This window comes from Bufo bufo, chromosome 10, assembly GCF_905171765.1.
Source record: "Bufo bufo chromosome 10, aBufBuf1.1, whole genome shotgun sequence".
In the NCBI taxonomy this organism is placed as follows: Eukaryota; Metazoa; Chordata; class Amphibia; order Anura; family Bufonidae; genus Bufo; species Bufo bufo.
The window spans coordinates 58,988,688-59,006,238 of record NC_053398.1 but is presented as its reverse complement, the minus strand read 5'-3'; the positions used below and the strand labels follow the sequence as shown (position 1 = coordinate 59,006,238).

Genomic DNA, 17,551 nt, shown 5'->3' with positions numbered 1-17,551 from the left:
TCGCCCTTCTAACTCTTAAATGGCGGTCTGTTGGACATAGCCAAAGAAGCATGGGAACAATAACCCACACCACACAAAAGTGTTATTGAGTACATCTGTCACCGCCAGCTCTCTGAGAAGCTGTGGCAGACGTTCTTCTGTACCTCTTGCATGATGTTCTTTGTTTTGGTTTCACTTTGTCATCTCTTTTCCTTCTCCCAGCTGTCATCTATTTACACTGATTGCCTCCCTTTATATTCCCTCCCATACTGCCTCACTTTGCAGTTTATACTACTTCCTGGATTGTGTTCACTGCAAGAGGCTGCAACTGCTGGTTCCTCAGATAAGTCTTTTCCTTTATTTGTGTTTCCGTGCTGGCTTGATTCTAGGTGACCCTGACTCCCTCCGTATTAAGTGCATGGAGCCGGTGGTCGTGTCCCCTCACTATTATAAGGTTTTCAGGTGTCACTAGGTCTAGGTACGAGGGCATGCGATTATCTATCATAAAGATCTTTGCATGGGCAAAGCAGTCAGGGAGAGCTCTAGGGGTTTTATAGGGTTCACCCATATGTTCCTTAGTTTGGGATCAAGTCAGTCGGATGTTTATTTATAACTTCCAGTTTTCTGCAACACCATCTGTGACATTATAAACCGCCATAACCGTCTTAAGCATGGATCCGGTTTCAGCCTTGATTGACCGCATGCGTTCATGGAGTTTGTTCCGAGCCTAAGATCTTGCTTCCGGATACGTTCTCTGGGTGGTAGTGAGAATTTTGTTCGTTTTAGAGAGGCTTGCAAACTCCATTTTCGCCTACTTCCCCATTCCTCTGGTGATGAGGAGCAGAGGGTGGGGATCATCATCTCGCTGCTCAGGGATAACGCTCAGTCTTGGGCCTTTTTTCTGCCGGTGGGGGCACGGCTCCTCCGATCGGTGGATGAATTTTTTGTAGCCCTGGGGCAGATATATGATGACCCGGATCGTATTGCTCTGGCTGAATCTAAACTGCGTCTTTTATGCCAGGGTAAACAGTCCGCAGAGATATATTGTTCAGAATTTCGGAGATGGGCAGCTGATACTGGTTGGAATGATGCTGCACTCCGAAGTCAATTTTGCTATGGTCTTTCGGAGGGATTGAAAGATGCATTTGCCTTTCATGAGAGACCTGCCTCCTTGGAGTCTGGCATGTCTCGAGCTGTTCGTATTGACAGGCGTCTTAGAGAGAGAGGAGAGATCACTCCTTCCTGTCATATTCAGTTCAAGGACAGTGGGGCCGTCTCATTCAGTGCGCAGGGGCCTCGGCCTCTCTCAATCCCCTCTGAGGAGGAGGCCATGCAGCTGGGTTTGCTTGCCTCTGATAGTAGAGGATTCAGCTCTCAGAGGAGGGTTTGTTTCTGTTGTGGGGGTATAAATCATTTGGCAAATGTTTGCCCCTGTAGGATATTCAGGGAGTTTTCTGAGGGTAATAAAGAAACAAAAAGAAAAAAACCCTCTAAAAACTTTCCATCTGTTACTATTGGCAAGGTTGATGCGGAAATTGAAGGTTTGCCGTTTGCTTGTAGTTCCCGTTTTGTCCTACCTGCCCGGCTGGTGCTAGATAGCAAGAACATTGTTTGTGAGATTTTTGTAGATAGTGGAGCGGCTGTTAATCTCATTGATAATCAATTTGCTATAACACATGGTTTCCAGGTATGCATTTTGGGAAAGGATGTAACTGTTTTCGCTATCGATTCCGCTCCACTTTCTCAAAAATCGATAAAGGGCATAGTTCACAATATCCGTTTGACTGTGAATGATGCTCATGTTGCGGATATGTCATGTTTCGTCCTAAGTGGATTACCTATTCCTCTAGTGTTGGGGCTACCCAGGCTCACTAAACATAACCCCCCATTGATTGGCAAGCAAGGCAAATAAATGGTTGGAATGACTTTTGCAGAGAGAATTGCCTCACGGCGTCTCTTTCAGAGGTTTCTACCAAGACTGTACCATCTTTTCTCTCAGAATTTTCGGATGTGTTTTCAGAGAGTGGTGTCCAGGAGCTGCCTCCTCACCGGGAGTACGATTGCCCTATTAATCTCATCCCTGGCGCCAAGCTGCCAAAATCACGTTTATATAATCTCTTCCAACCTGAAAGAGTCGCTATGCGTACTTATATCTCTGAGAGCCTGAGAAAGGGACACATCCGACCCTCAAAGTCACCTGTTGCCGCTGGGTTTTTTTTGCTAAGAAAAAAGATGGTTCTTTAAGACCAGGGCTTTTTTTCTGGCGGAACGCACCGGAACGGCTATCTGCCACCTATTTACGACGACTTGCCCCGCCCCCCTTTAGTTACTGGGCCCAGCCGGCCCGCTGCTAGTGGCGTCGCTAGAGGGGGGGCGAGGGGGGGGCAATCTCCCCCCCATGTTGTTCTTTGCCCCCCCGTCAGCCACCCAGCTGATTCTCCCAGGTGAATACTAATGAGCGCTTCCATTATGGAAGCGCTCATCAGTGTACCGAAGGACCAGGAAGTGGTGAACGCTCTGTACTTCGCTCTATGACCTCACGCTGTGCGCGCCAGTTCAGAGCACAGTCGACTGAGGAGAAAGAGAATTGCAGGCGGCGTCCGTCCAGGAGCAGGAGAGGTAAGTGTTTTTTTATTTTATAAAAAATGTGTCTGCTGGGGGCATATGGGGGCTAATTGGAGGCATATGGGGGCTAATTGGAGGCATATGGGGGCTAATTGGAGGCATATGGGGGCTATGGGGGCTAATTGGGGGCATATGGGGGCTAATTGGAGGCATATGGGGGCTATGGGGACTAATTGGAGGCATATGGGGGCTAATTGGAGGCATATGGGGGCTAATTGGAGGCATATGGGGGCTATGGGGGCTAATTGGAGGCATATGGGGGCTAATTGGAGGCATATGGGGGCTAATTGGAGGCATATGGGGGCTAATTAGAGGCATATGGGGGCTAATTAGAGGCATATGGGGGCTAATTGGAGGCCTATGGGGGCTAATTGGAGGCATATAGGGGCAAATTGGAGGCATATGGGGGCTATTGGGCTAATTGGAGGCATATGGGGGCTAATTGGAGGCATATGGGGGCTAATGAGGCATATGGTGGCTAATGATGCATAATGGGGGCTAATGAGAGGCATCATGGGGCTAATTAGAGACACAATGGGGGCTAATTAGACTATTAGGCATATGGGGGCTAATGAGGAATATGGGGGCTAATGAGGCCTATGGGGCTAATTAGAGACATAATGGGGGCTAATTAGGCATATGGGGGCTAATAAGAGGCTTAATGTGGGCTAATGAGGCATAATTGCTTATAATCGGGGCTAATAAGAGGCATAATGTGGGCTAATGAGGCATAATTGCTTATAATCGGGGCTAATGAGGCATAAGGGCTGATATGGGGGCTGATAAGGGAGTGATGAGAGGCATAATGAGGGCTAATGAGAGGCATAATGTGTCATCCACAGATGCCCCCATAACAGTGTGTCTTCCACAGATCCACCATAACAGTACGCCTGCGCACTGACGAGAGACAGAAAGAAGGGGAAAGAATCCGCGGAAGCAAGCAGAGGACGGCACAGCAGACGACTGAATAGCTTCTTTTGTAAGTAAATTGTTTTATTATAAATGTATCCCTGCATACCGCAATTCTCTCGTATTTTGTAATCTTATTTATATATACTCATTTTGTTTTTGCCCCCCCCATTTTTAAATGTGGTATCTTTGTGCCCCCCCTATATATTGTTCCTAGAGTCGCCACTGCCGTGGGCACTGGCAGCCTGGCTGTCACGACCGTCACTGGCAATTTTACTTGCATCCCTGTTCTCTAAAGGGGCGGGTTTAGGGGGCGGTTCTAGGGGTGGGTAGGAGCGTGGCCAGGGGAGGGGGGGTGAGTTCCACCACCTTTACTCTGAGAAAAAAAGCCCTGTTTAAGACCATGTCTGGATTTCAGGGAGCTGAACTGTATCACAATTCGTGACCCTTATCCTCTTCCTCTGATCCCGGACCTGTTTAACCAGATTGTTGGGGCTAAAGTTTTTTCTAAGTTAAATTTAAGAGGGGCATACAACCTAGTCAGGGTCAGGGAAGGGGACGAATGGAAGACGGCCTTCAATACCCCTGAGGGCCATTTCGAGAATTTGGTTATGCCCTTTTGGTTTGATGAATGCTCCAGCCGTCTTCCAACATTTTGTGAACAGCATTTTTTATCATTTAATGGGGAAATTTGTACTGGTGTATCTAGATGACATTTTGATTTTTTCTCCTGATTTCAAAACTCATAGGGACCACCTACGTCAGGTCTTGCTCATTCTGCAGGAGAATAAACTGTACGCTAAACTGGAAAAATGTGTGTTTGCGGTTCCAGAAATTAAATTTCTGGGTTTTCTTCTCTCCGCTTCTGGTTTTCGCATGGACCCTGAGAAGGTCCGCGCTGTGCTTGATTGGGAGCTTCCTGAGAATCAGAAGGCGCTGATGCGGTTTTTGGGTTTTGACAATTATTACAGGAAGTTCATTTTGAATTATTCCTCTGTTGTTAAGCCACTCACTGATATGACTAAAAAGGGGTAGATTTTTCCTCCTGGTCGGTAGATGCGCTTAAGGCCTTTTCTAGTATCAGAGCGTTTTGCTTCCGCTCCCATCTTGGTACAACCTGATGTCTCTCTGCCTTTCATTGTTGAGGTGGACGCTTCTGAGGTGGGTGTAGGTGCGGTCTTGTCTCTGGGTCCCTCTCCTGCCAAATGGCGACCGTGTGCCTTTTTCTCAATGAAACTCGGGGAGTAGAGCCACAGTGGATCTCATTGCTCGGAGATTCTGGTGGCCGGCTCTTCGTAAGACGGTTGAGGGTTTTGTGGCAGCCTGCGAGACCTGCGCTCGTGCCAAGGTCCCTCATTCATGGCCATCGGGTTCTCTCCTCCCGTTACCCATTCCTTCCCGTCCTTGGACACATCTGTCCATGGACTTCATTACGGACCTGCCTCGTTCCTCGGGGAAGACTGTGATTTCATTCCCTTTCCTGGGTTACCCAATGCTAAAACGCTGGCGCAAGCATTTGTTGATCACATTGTCAAATTGCATGGCATTCCTTCAGACATAGTTTCTGATAGGGGCACGCAGTTTGTTTCCAGATTCTGGAAGACCTTCTGTTCTCGCTTGGGGGTTCGGTTGTCGTTCTCTTCTGCTTTTCACCCGCAGTCGAATGGCCAGACCGAACGCGTCAATCAGAATCTGGAGACATATCTGCGCTGTTTTGTGGCAGAGAATCAGGAGGATTGGTGTTCATTTTTGTCCCTTGCTGAGTTTGCTTTAAATAACCGTTGCCAAGAGTCCTCGGATAAGTCACCATTTTTTGGTGCATATGGGTTTCATCCGCAGTTTGAGACATTCTCTGGAGAGGGGTCTTCTGGTTTACCTGATGAGGAGAGATTTTCCTCGTCTTTGTCATTTATTTGGCAAAAGATTCAGGGTAATCTGAAGAGGATGTGTGAGAGATATAAGCATGTTGTGGCGGATAAGAGACGTGTGCCTGGTCCGGACCTGAATGTGGGCGATCTGGTCTGGTTATCTACAAAGAATATCAAACTGAAGGTTCCCTCCTGGAAGTTGGGTCCTAAGTTTATTGGGCCTTACAAGATCTTGTTCGTCATCAATCCCGTTGACTTCCGTCTTGATCTTCCTCAGACTTGGAAGATCCATAATATTTTTCACAGGTCCCTATTAAAACCGTATGTTCAACCCACTGTACCCTCCTCTTTGCCTCCTCCTCCGATTGTTGTTGATGGTAATCTTGAATTTCAGGTCTCTAGGATTGTGGATTCTCGCATTATCCGCGGTTCTCTCCAGTACCTCGTTCATTGGGACGGTTATGGTCCTGAGGAGAGGATCTGGGTCCCAGTGGCGGACATTAAGGCCACTCGTCTTATCAGGGCTTTCCATAGGTCCCATCCTGGGAAGGTGGGCTCTGAGTGTCCGGAGTCCACTCGTAGAGGGAGGGGTATTGTCACCGCCAGCTCTGTGAGAAGCTGTGGCAGACGTTCTTCTGTACCTCTTGCATGATGTTCTTTGTTTTGGTTTCACTTTATCATCTCTTTTCCTTCTCCCAGCTGTCATCTATTTACACTGATTGCCTCCCTTTATATTCCCTCCCATACTGCCTCACTTTGCGGTTTATACTACTTCCTGGATTGTGTTCACTGCAAGAGGCTGCAACTGCTGGTTCCTCAGATAAGTCTTTTCCTTTATTTGTGTTTCCGTGCTGGCTTGATTCTAGGTGACCCTGACTCCCTCCGTATTAAGTGCAGGGAGCCGGTGGTCGTGTCCCCTCACTATTATAGGGTTTTCAGGTGTCACTCAGTCTAGGTACGAGGGCATGCGATTATCTATCATAAAGATCTTTGCATGGCCAAAGCAGTCAGGGAGAGCTTTAGTGGTTTTATAGGGTTCACCCATATGTTCCTTAGTTTGGGATCAAGTCAGTCGGATGTTTATTTATAACTTCCAGTTTTCTGCAACACCATCCGTGACAACGTCACCCAGATGCAAGGACGGATGGAGAAAGTGTTGCCTCTGGTCAGGGAGAATATGGAGGCAGCGCAGCGAGCCTAGAGTAGGGTCTATAATCAGCAGGCTTGGGTCCGGAACTTTAACCCGGGTGATTGGGTTTTGGTTCTGGTACCAACCATAGACAGTAAGTTCCTAGCTAGGTGGCAGAGTCCCTGCGAGGTACTTGAGAAAGTGGGAGAGGTAAATTACAAGGTACACAAGCCAGGGCGGCGAAAGCCGGAGCAGGTGTACCATGTGAATTTACTAAAACCATCGAAAGGTAGGTAGTCCTCTACTGAAGACAGCCCGCTGCCAGGTTTTCTAGGAGAAAAGGTTCAGGCCCAGCCCATCAGTCTGATGCAAGAGAAGCAGTTGCCACGGTAAAAAATGCTGACAGCCTCTCATCTAAACAGGCTCAGGAAGCCAGGGAGTTTATTAGTCGGAACACGGATGTGTTCTCGGACCTCCCTGGATGCACTTCCATAATCCAGAATGACATGGTCACTGAGCCTCAGGCAAAAGTCCGGTTAAAAGCATACCAGGTACCCGAGGCTCGGCGACAACCCATCGCAGGGAAAGTCCAGCTAATGCTGCAACTAGACATCATTGAGGAGTCCAAAAGCGAATGGGCCAGTCTGATAGTCTTAATACCCAAGCCGAACAGGAGGTTACGGTTCTGTAACGATTTTCGAAAACTAAACGAAATCTCCAAGTTCGATGCGTATCCCTTTCCCCGGGTAGATGACCTTATCAAGAGGTTAGGACAAGTCCGATATTTTTCCATTTTGGACCTCACGAAGGGCTACTGACAGGTGCCCTTAACAGAGGCTGCCAAAGATAAAACTGTCTTTGTCACCCCTGAGGGGCTGTATCATTATAAAGTGTTACCCTTTGGAAATCATGGTACCCCCGCAACATTCCAACGACTCATGGACATTGTACTTCATCCACATCATCGGTACGCATCGGCTTACCTGGACGATATCATTATCCACAGTACCGACTGGGAAAGTCATCTACCCAAAGTGCAGGTTGTAGTAGACTCCTTTAGGAAGGCAGGACTGACCGCTAACAAAAAGAAATGTGCGGTAGGGTTAGAGGAGACTAAATACCTGGGGTACATCATTGGACATGGAGTTATCAAACCCCAAGTGAATAAAATAGAGGCGATTCAGAACTGGCCCCGACCTGTCACTATTAGGCAAGTAAAATTGTTCCTGGGAATGGTAGGCTATTATGAGGTTTGTTCCCCATTTTGCCACTTTAGCAGCTCTGGAAGGGATGGAAGTCCGTAATGGTCCGCCTGGCGGAAGATTCTTTTTCCGCGCTGAAGTCGGTCCTGTGCGGGTCACCGGTTTTGGTAACGCACCACCTTCAAGAGGGAGTTTGTGGTACAGACCGATGCCTCTGAAGTAGGCCTCGGAGCTGTACTCTCTCAGGAAATCAATGGGGAGGAACATCCCGTTGTTTTCCTTAGCCGCAAACTCACCCCAGCCGAGACTAGGTACAGTATATTGGAGAGAGAGAGAGTGCCTGGCCATCAAGTGGGCACTCAAGTCGCTCCACTATTCTGTTGGGGAGAATGTTCCGTCTGGTGACCGACTACTCCCCTCTCAAGTGGATGAGCCAGGCCAAAGAAAGGAATGCTCGGGTCACCAGATGGTTCTTGTCATTACAGAACGTCAAGTTCTCAGTGGAACACAGGGAAAGCTGTTTACAGGGAAACGAGGATGCCCTGTCCTGGGTACACTGTCTGACAAGTGTTTACCCCCTTTGGGTTGAACAAAGGGGGGAGATATGTAGGATGGCGCAAGGGTCCGTCGTTGACGGAAGGTATTTGTCACCGAGGTTCCTGGCCTCGATGAAGTAAGAGCCTGTATTTTCAGGTGTCAGTGGCAGCTAATGCTAAAGGACACTTTGTTATTTTAGTATGGCTGTATAGCTGATCCAGGACAGTTCTTACTGGGAGTAGTCAAAAGTGATGGGTGGGTGACTACTCCCCACGTTCCAGGCCAGGTCTTGACTGGCCTATAAAAAAAAAAACAGCCAGCAGTGTCAGCTGAGGGTGATTACCTCTTTCTGACAGAGGAGCTCTGGCAATCGCTGATGTGGGAACTGAGCCCTGTGCTGGGCTGAAAAGCTGAGACCTGTGCATTGGGAGAGCAGACCACCTAAAGCCTGCAATTTAAATGCTGGAGGCAGAACCGCCGACAAGGTGACATTTTTTGTTATGCATGAACTTTCCACTTGGTGTGAACAAACACCAACCTTGCAAAGAGTGTTTTTTGTTTGACCTTATGTGTGAATAAACATGGACATTTGAATTACGCTCTCTCCTGTAGATGTTTGTGGGTCTGTTCTCATTGAAGCTGCTTACATTCTGCAAACTGTTTTTCAGACCTTGAAACAGTAGCTCAGGCAGGATGACCACCATCAAAATTATGTAAAGACAGAATAAAAATATATACTGGTAATCAGAAAATAGATAAGCTTAAATAAAGAACGTCTAATTACTGTATATTGTTTTAAAGAGAATCTATTACCAGGAAATTCACTGTTAAACCAGCCCCAATGCCTTGTAGGGCTAGCCCCGCTGAATGCAACAATACCTGGTGACAAGTTCCCTGTAAAACAATATTAATAACATGTTCCTTATTTAAAGGGGTTTTCCAGGGTTTTAATATTGATGACATATCCTCAGGATAGGTCATCGATATCAGATTGGCGGGGGTCCGACAACCGTCACCTTCGCCAATAAGCTGTATGAAGAGAAGGCATGTGCTGTCTCCTGTCTTGTTTCCTGCTCACTCCTGCTATGTCTATGGCAAGCAGGAAGAGATAGCACTGAAGATATGCTAGACTAGTTGTTGAGCTGGTAGTTGATATTAAGAGGCGCAGGACACAACCAGAAGTGGAGAATCAGAGTAGAAAGTTTTATTTTTGATTCAGGATAAAGCATTTCGGGGTACAAAGTACCCCTTTATCAAGTCAAAAAAATGAAGGGGAATAAAACATAAAGAAGGGGGAGGGGGTGAAAGATTTTCATATGTAGTAGAGAGACCAAAAACAAGATATTAAATCCATACTATAGAAAGGGAAGTAGTAAAAAATGAATATATAATATATATGTATTTGGTTTCCATAAGTGGTAAAGTGGTAAAAACTATTTGACAGGGGAAATATCAGTATAAATTACATAAAGATTATTTATATATATATATATATATATATATATATATTTGCAAGAAAAAGTATGTGAACCCTTTGGAATGATATGGATTTCTGCACAAATTGGTCAAAAAATGAGATCAGATCTTCATCTAAGTCATAACAATAGACAATCACAGTCTGCTTAAACTAATAGCACACAAAGAATTAAATGTTACATGTTTTTATTGAACACACCATGTAAACATTCACAGTGTAGGTGGAAAAAGTATGTGAACCCCTAGACTAATGACATCTCCCAGAGCTAATTGGAGTGAGGTGTCGGCCAACTGGAGTCCAATCAATGAGATGAGATTGGAGGTGTTTGTTACAGCTGCCCTGCCCTATAAAAAACAAACACCAGTTCTGGGTTTGCTTTTCACAAGAAGCAGTGCCTGATGTGAATGATGTCTCGCACAAAAGAGCTTTCAGAAGACCAACGATTGCTGTTCATAAGTCCACGGTATGACAAATTGTCTATAAATGGAGAAAGTTCAGCACTGCTGCTACTCTCTCTAGGAGTGGTCATCCTGTAAAGATCATCAGGGGACGTCCCTGGGCTGAGGTTTTAGTCAGGGAGAACATAGGGAGAGTATAGATTTGCCATCTGCTCCCCTCAGCTGCCTTGTGTTCACTCACCCCTTTATAGGTATATCCACGACCAGCTCCCAGGAACATTGTTTATCTTTGATTATTGTTGTTTGTCCTATCACTATTCACTGGTGAACCACTACGGTGGTATTATTTTATAAATTGCAAAGTAAAAGTTATGTTTTAAAGGGATCAATACTGCTGGACATTACATCCTGTAAAGATGACTGCAAGAGCACAGCACAGACTGCTCAATGAGGTGAAGAAGAATCCTAGAATGTCAGCTAAAGACTTACAAGTCTCTGGCATATGCTAATATCCCTGTTAGCGAATCTACGATACGTAAAACACTAAACAAGTATGGATTTCATGGGAGGATACCACAGAGGAAGCCACCTCTGTCCAAAAAAACATTGCTGCACGTTTACAGTTTGCACAAGAGCACCTGGATGTTCCACAGCAGTACTGGCAAAATATTCTGTGGACAGATGAAGCCAAAGTTGAGTTGTTTGGAAGAAACGCACAACACTATGTGGAGAAAAAGAGGCACAGCACACCAACATCAAAACCTCATCCCAACTGTGAAGTATGGTGGTGGGGGCATCATGGTTTGGGGCTGCTTTGCTGCGTCAGGGCCTGAACGGATTGCTATCATCGAAGGAAAAATGAATTCCCAAGTTTATCAAGACATTTTGCAGGAGAACTAAAGGCCATCTGTCCACCAGCTGAAGCTCAACAGAAGATGGGTGTTGCAACAGGACAACGACCCAAAGCATAGAAGTAAATCAACAACAGAATGGCTTAAACAGAAGAAAATACACCTTAAGGAGTGGCCCAGTCAGAGTCCTGACCTCAACCTGATTGAGATGCTGTGGCATGACCTCAAGAAAGCGATTCACACCAGACATCCCAAGAATATTGCTGAACTGAAACAGTTCTGTAAAGTGGAATGGTCAAGAATTACTCCTGACCGTTGTGCACGTCTGATCTGCAACTACAGAAAAAATTTGGTTGAAGTTATTGCTGCCAAAGGAGGTTCAACCAGTTATTAAATCCAAGGGTTCACATACTTTTTCCACCTGCATCTTGAATGTTTACATGGTGTGTTCAATAAAAACATTGTAACATAAAATTATTTGTGTGTTATTAGTTTAAGCAGACTGTGATTGTCTATTGTCATATCATTCCAAAGGGTTCACATACTTTTTCTTGCAACTGTATACTATAAAATAAGAGAATTAGAATTCAATGGAGTAGTGACTAAATGGATGGGAGACAGTAATACATAATAGATAAAAACAAAATTAGTACATAAAAAAATTAATAATCGTTTATAAAAAAAATAAAAAATAAGGTTACATAATGAGAGAAAATAGATGCACCCATGGTGCTAAAATAATCATTTGAGTTCAACGCGTTTATGGGTACATAATCGTATTTGATCGTATTGCATGGATGAGCTATTTGATGCCTCTGAGTCCAATGCAGTCTTTACTTGTTGCAAAGACTTATGTTGAAACTAATATAAAACATTAATATAAAAAAAAAAGAAGAAGCCAACTTTCCTCATTTAATGGGAACAATTTGACTCCAATCAGGCAATCAGAATAACTCCCTGGATCAACAACCAATATTTAGTAACTATAACCTGTAATATTATTACACTCCAGAAATACATCCAGGCCCCTCTTGAACTCTTTTAGTGAACTCACCGTCACCACCTCCTCAGGCAGGCAGTTCCATAGTCTCACTGCTCTTACCGTAAAGAATCCTCTTCTATGTTTGTGTAGAAACCTTCTTTCCTCCAGATGTAGAGGATATCCCTGAGTCACAGTCCTGGGGATAAATAGATGATGGGAGAGATCTCTGAACTGACCCCTGATATATATACACATAGCTATTAGATCTCACCTCAGTCGTCTTTTTTCTAAAGTGAATACCGTATTTTTCGCCCTATAAGACGCACCTAGGTTTTTGGGGAGGAAAATAAGAAAAAAAATTTTAACCAAAAGGTGTGCTTTTGGTGGGTTTGGAACTAATGGTGGTCTGTGGATGACTGACACTGTTATGGGGGGATCTGTGGATGACTGACACTGTTATGGGGGGGATCTGTGGATGACGGACACTGTTATGGGAGGATCTGTGGATGACGGACACTGTTATGGGAGGATCTGTGGATGACGGACACTGTTATGGGGGGGATCTGTGGATGACTGACACTGTTATGGGGGGGATCTGTGGATGACGGACACTGTTATGGGGGGATCTGTGGATGACGGACACTGTTATGGGGGGGATCTGTGGATGACGGACACTGTTATGGGGGGATCTGTGGATGACTGACACTGTTATGGGGGGATCTGTGGATGACTGACACTGTTATGGGGGGATCTGTGGATGACGGACACTGTTATGGGGGATCTGTGGATGACGGACACTTATGGGGGGATCTGTGGATGACGGACACTTATGGGGGGATCTTTGGATGACGGACACTGTTATGGGGGGATCTGTGGATGACTGACACTGTTATGGGGGGATCTGTGGATGACGGACACTGTTATGGGGGATCTGTGGATGACGGACACTGTTATGGGGGATCTGTGGATGACGGACACTTATGGGGGGATCTGTGGATGACGGACACTTATGGGGGGATCTGTGGATGACGGACACTTATGGGGGGATCTGTGGATGACGGACACTTATGGGGGGATCTGTGGATGACGGACACTTATGGGGGGATTTGTGGATGACGGACACTTATGGGGGGATCTGTGGATGACGGACACTGTTACAGGGGGGGGGATCTGTGGCTGGCACTGTTATATATGTGCCATCCACAGACCCCCCCCAGCCCATAACAGTGCCATCCACAGACCCCCACCCCTTAACTGTGCCATCCACAGATTCCGTGTGCCCCCCCCAGTATACAAATATAAAATGTATTATTGAATTAAAAGTTATTAAACATGCCACCCTTACTCCTAATAGTACCGTATATCCTAATTGCTTCTGTATAATGCCGGCAGGCGGGCCGGGCGGCTGGCGCGTCACTCACTGACGTCACTTGCCTACGCCACCTGCTTCATTCATAAAGGAGGCGGCGCAGGCACGTGACATCAGGGAGTTACGCTGCCGCCCACCCGGCCTGCCTGCCGGCATTATACAGAAGCAATTAGGATATACGGTACTATTAGGAGTGAGGGGGGCATGTTTAATAACTTTTAATTCAATAATACATTTTATATTAGTATACCGGAGGTGGGGCGGGGCTATAGTACAGTGACCGCACCGCCCCGCCGCTATTGCCGGCCCCCAGCTCCTCCTCCCAGTCCCTCCCCCGGCCCCCGCTCCGTACATCGCATCCAGCGATGTTAAACTGTCAGCATTCGCCCCATAAGACGCAGGGGCATTTTCCTCCCATTCTTATGGGGCGAAAAATACGGTAACCCTAATTTTGATAATATTTATGGGTACTGTAGTCCACCCATTCCAGTTATTACTTTAGTTGCCCTTCTCTGAACCCTCTCCATCTCTGCTATGTCTGCCTTGTTCACAGGAGCCCAGAACTGTACACAGTACTCCATGTGTGGTCTGACAAGTGATTTGTAAAGTGGCAGGACTATCTCATCATGGGCATCTATGCCCCTTTTGATGCAGCCAATTATCTTATTGGCCTTGGCAGCAGCTGCCTGACACTGGTTTCTACAGCTTAGTTTGCGGTTCACCAAAATTCCTAGGTCCTTTTCCATGTCAGTGTTACCGAGTGTTTTACCATTTAATATGTACTGGTGACTTGCATTATTCCTTCCCACGTACATAACCTTACAATAAAAATAAGCAAATAACGCCATATCAGCATGGCTTCATGAGGGATCGGTCATGTCAAACTAATTTAATCAGTTTCTATGAGGAGGTAAGTTCTAGATTTGACCGTGGCGAATTAATGGATGTCGTTTATCTGGACTGATCTGGATGGACAGATGTATTTTTTCAACCTTATAAACTATGTTACTATATTACTTAAATATCAAAAATAAGGGTCTGTCTATTACAGTACTTGATTCTCTTAGGATACGGGAGTCTATGCCACCTGGTCCCGGCGATTTGTCTAGTTTAATCTTTTTAAGACGCTGCTACACTTTTTCCTGGGTGAGACAGGCCACTTTTAATGGGTACTTTGACACTCTGCATTTCCTCAGCGAATACAGTGGAGAAAAAAATGATTAAATACATTCACTTTCTACTCATCGCTGTCTGCAACTTCTCCCTAATCACTCTGTAAAGGGCCAACTCTTTCAGATTTAAACTTTTTACCATTTATATAATTGAAGAACATTTTAGGGTTAGTTTTACTCTCTCTGTCAATGAATCTCTGTCTCCAGCTTGGCTGCTTTTATTTGTTTAAAATGTATGGCTATTTTTACTGAGAACTGGTGAGAACTGGTAATCTCAGTAAACTGAAATTTAAAGCAGTTTTCTTTTGTTCACCCATTCTTTAGAGGCTCGAGCCAGACAGCCTGAAGAAGTCAAGTTCCCAAAGAGCAAAGATCTGAATGAGAAGATTTCTCTTGTCAGAGGCGACATCACTAAACTAGAGGTAGATGCTATTGTTAATACAGGTAAGATGAGCAAAACAGAACTGTATATATTGCAAGAGAGAAGGATCTCAAGAGCATTTGCAACAAGGTATTTCCATTCACCACACTGTATACTGTTAATATGTGAATGTGCACTTGTTGCTAAACAACTAGGAAAATGTGTAATGAAGTGCAGCCACTTGTTAGCAGTAAGGTGTAGCAGGTGCAGTCATGCACAAAATGTCTACTGGCTCATTTTCTTTCAGCGTTAGAAAGTCATGTCTTTGATGTACTCTGTGGATTGCAGCAATATGTACTCAATTAAAAGGGGCTTTAATCGGCAATAGACAAGTGTCATCATCTCATAATAGATTGTTTTCCTGTGTTATACTGTGAAAGTCACAGTGAGAATGTAGTAGGTGCTGGTGTGTTAGTAACAAGCTGACAGTAATAAGAATGTATTTAACTATTCACAAGTCTTTGTTGGCTCTTTTGGCATCTATCAGCTTATTTCTGTGTTTTCAGATGAAGCACACGATAAAATGCTTCTTACAGGGACCAAATAAATGCATGCCGATAAGGAGCAGATCAATAGGTATCTGTATAGAACAATTGTAAGCGTTGTTAGACATAGGGTAACAGGACATTAGAATGCCATTTGCACTTTCAGACACTCTAAAAGAATGAAGAAATAATTATGTAATTGTTGTAAACAAAAGCCAGGGCCTGTAAGAGAAGCAACTGAAGTAAGCAGTCATTGAGATACTAGATAGTCTCACTCTACTCAAAGCGCATATTATTGAGGATGATTGAGACTGTGAGGTGAAAGACTGACCAACCTCAGACATCATGCTAAAGTGACCTGTGGTGGGATCCTTGTCCTGATAAAATGCTAAGTTTTGGTTCACACAGGGTGGTTGTGATATGTTAGCCAAACAGTTTTTCTTTCCTCAAAACCTGGATTACATCTGGAAGAGAAGTATATGTTTTTTTCTATGTGCTTCCAATTCTGGATTCTAGGTTAGGCTCTGTTCACTTTATATCTGAGCGTTCCTTCATACTTCGGATAGACCCCACCAAAAATAGAACAACCTCCATATATAGTCAAAAAGTAGAGGCCCAAGTGAGGACAGGGAGGAAACTGCAGAGTGAATCAGCCATCATGGTACATGGAAAGCAAGCAATAAATCCATAAAGCCCAGAAAAACAATCAGAAGGACCCAGTGCATGAAAGCCACTAAAAGGTAATGACCAAAAAATACATAGTGGGCAGAAAATAGGAAAATAACAATACCACTGATAGCACGTCGACTCTGCAACCACCTCCACCCAACGCCGTTTCGCCACACAGGCTTCTTCCGGGGATAAAGAATGGATAATACACCTCCTTTTCATAGTCCCATATCTTAATTAAAAAACACTCACATGTGGATACACAGCTGGTAATAATTAGCGTTTATAGCAAAGAACATAAGAGGTAGCAGACGCGATGTCAGAGCGCCAGCATGGAAACGGAAACAAAGCTCACAACATGCGCGAAACAGAGCCGGGCTCAACCGGAAGCGGTCATGCGATTCACGCTGGAGCGCACCACCAGCAGAAGCCGGTGTCTAGGTGTGCTCCAGCGTGAAGCGCAAACAAACCACCACTCCCGGAACTACCCGGAGAATACGTGCATGAAGGGCCATCATATACGTCTAATAGTCATACAGTGGCATATGTCCTCTATTGACTCCCATTAAACTTATATGCTGCGTGGTATATGCTTATTGTGGGATACCGGTGTCCAGAATAGCATAGTCTACTACCCTACTACCTATGGTATGAAGCATTACCAGGTATACCAATGTATACTGACCTCTCAAATCCCAAAAGGACAGCCCAAAACGGCCTTGGTCGTGTGATTGAAGCCCTATGGATATGTTTGATATATATTCTAGAACCTTTTCTGGCATATACAGAACACATAGGGCTCAAACGAGATGAGAAGAAATACACTATTATTTGGACAATAAGACTCACTTTTTAAGTCAGGGTGTTCCCACATTGCAGATCCACCTGACTGCTTTCTTAATGATCCAGCAGAGCGTTCATACAGCACTTTGCTGGATAAATGAGATTTTTATAGTGATGTTGATACTCCTATCATGTGACAACATGTGTCATTGTCGTTTCACTAGGATTAACAGGAGCTGACTGTAAACTATTAAACCCCTCTACCTCATTAGACTACCAGGGAAGTTTTAATTAGTAGAAAATATGTTAGTCTAATAATTTAATGTTGTCTAAACCTGGGGGGGGGGAGCATCTTATGTTCTGAAAAATATAGCTGCAAAAATATAGGTATATGCAAACATACTTTGCTTACTGTGTCTGAGGACAGATTGGAAGGGGGTAAAGACAAAGTTCTGGCTGTCTTATATTTTACCTCCTTTTTCACTGTGCCCTCGATATTTCTACTGTAGTGCGGAGTGTTTATATCTTTTGACATTTTTTTTTTATAAATAAGGCGCACCAGCAGTAACTTTTTCATATTTTTTGGTCCCTGATTGATGAACATAGTTTGAATTAAGTAAAGGTTGATACAAAGCAGGTTTATGAATGAAGTGTCACTATGGCTTCTGGATTTAAGTTTTAGAATTTTGTCAGCA

The 17,551-nt window shown here is 44.8% G+C and overlaps 1 protein-coding gene across 1 annotated transcript in view; it reads left to right on the top strand.

Annotated features, from left to right (window-relative positions):
* Positions 1–17,017, top strand: part of LOC120980044 (ADP-ribose glycohydrolase MACROD1-like) — a 175,127-nt gene extending 158,110 nt beyond the window's left edge. The window contains exons 3-4 of the mRNA XM_040408913.1: positions 14,823–14,942; positions 16,953–17,017. Coding sequence (XP_040264847.1) covers positions 14,823–14,942; positions 16,953–17,017 — 185 coding nt within the window. The remainder of the gene's footprint in view (positions 1–14,822; positions 14,943–16,952) is intronic.
* Positions 17,018–17,551: the final 534 nt, after the last annotated feature.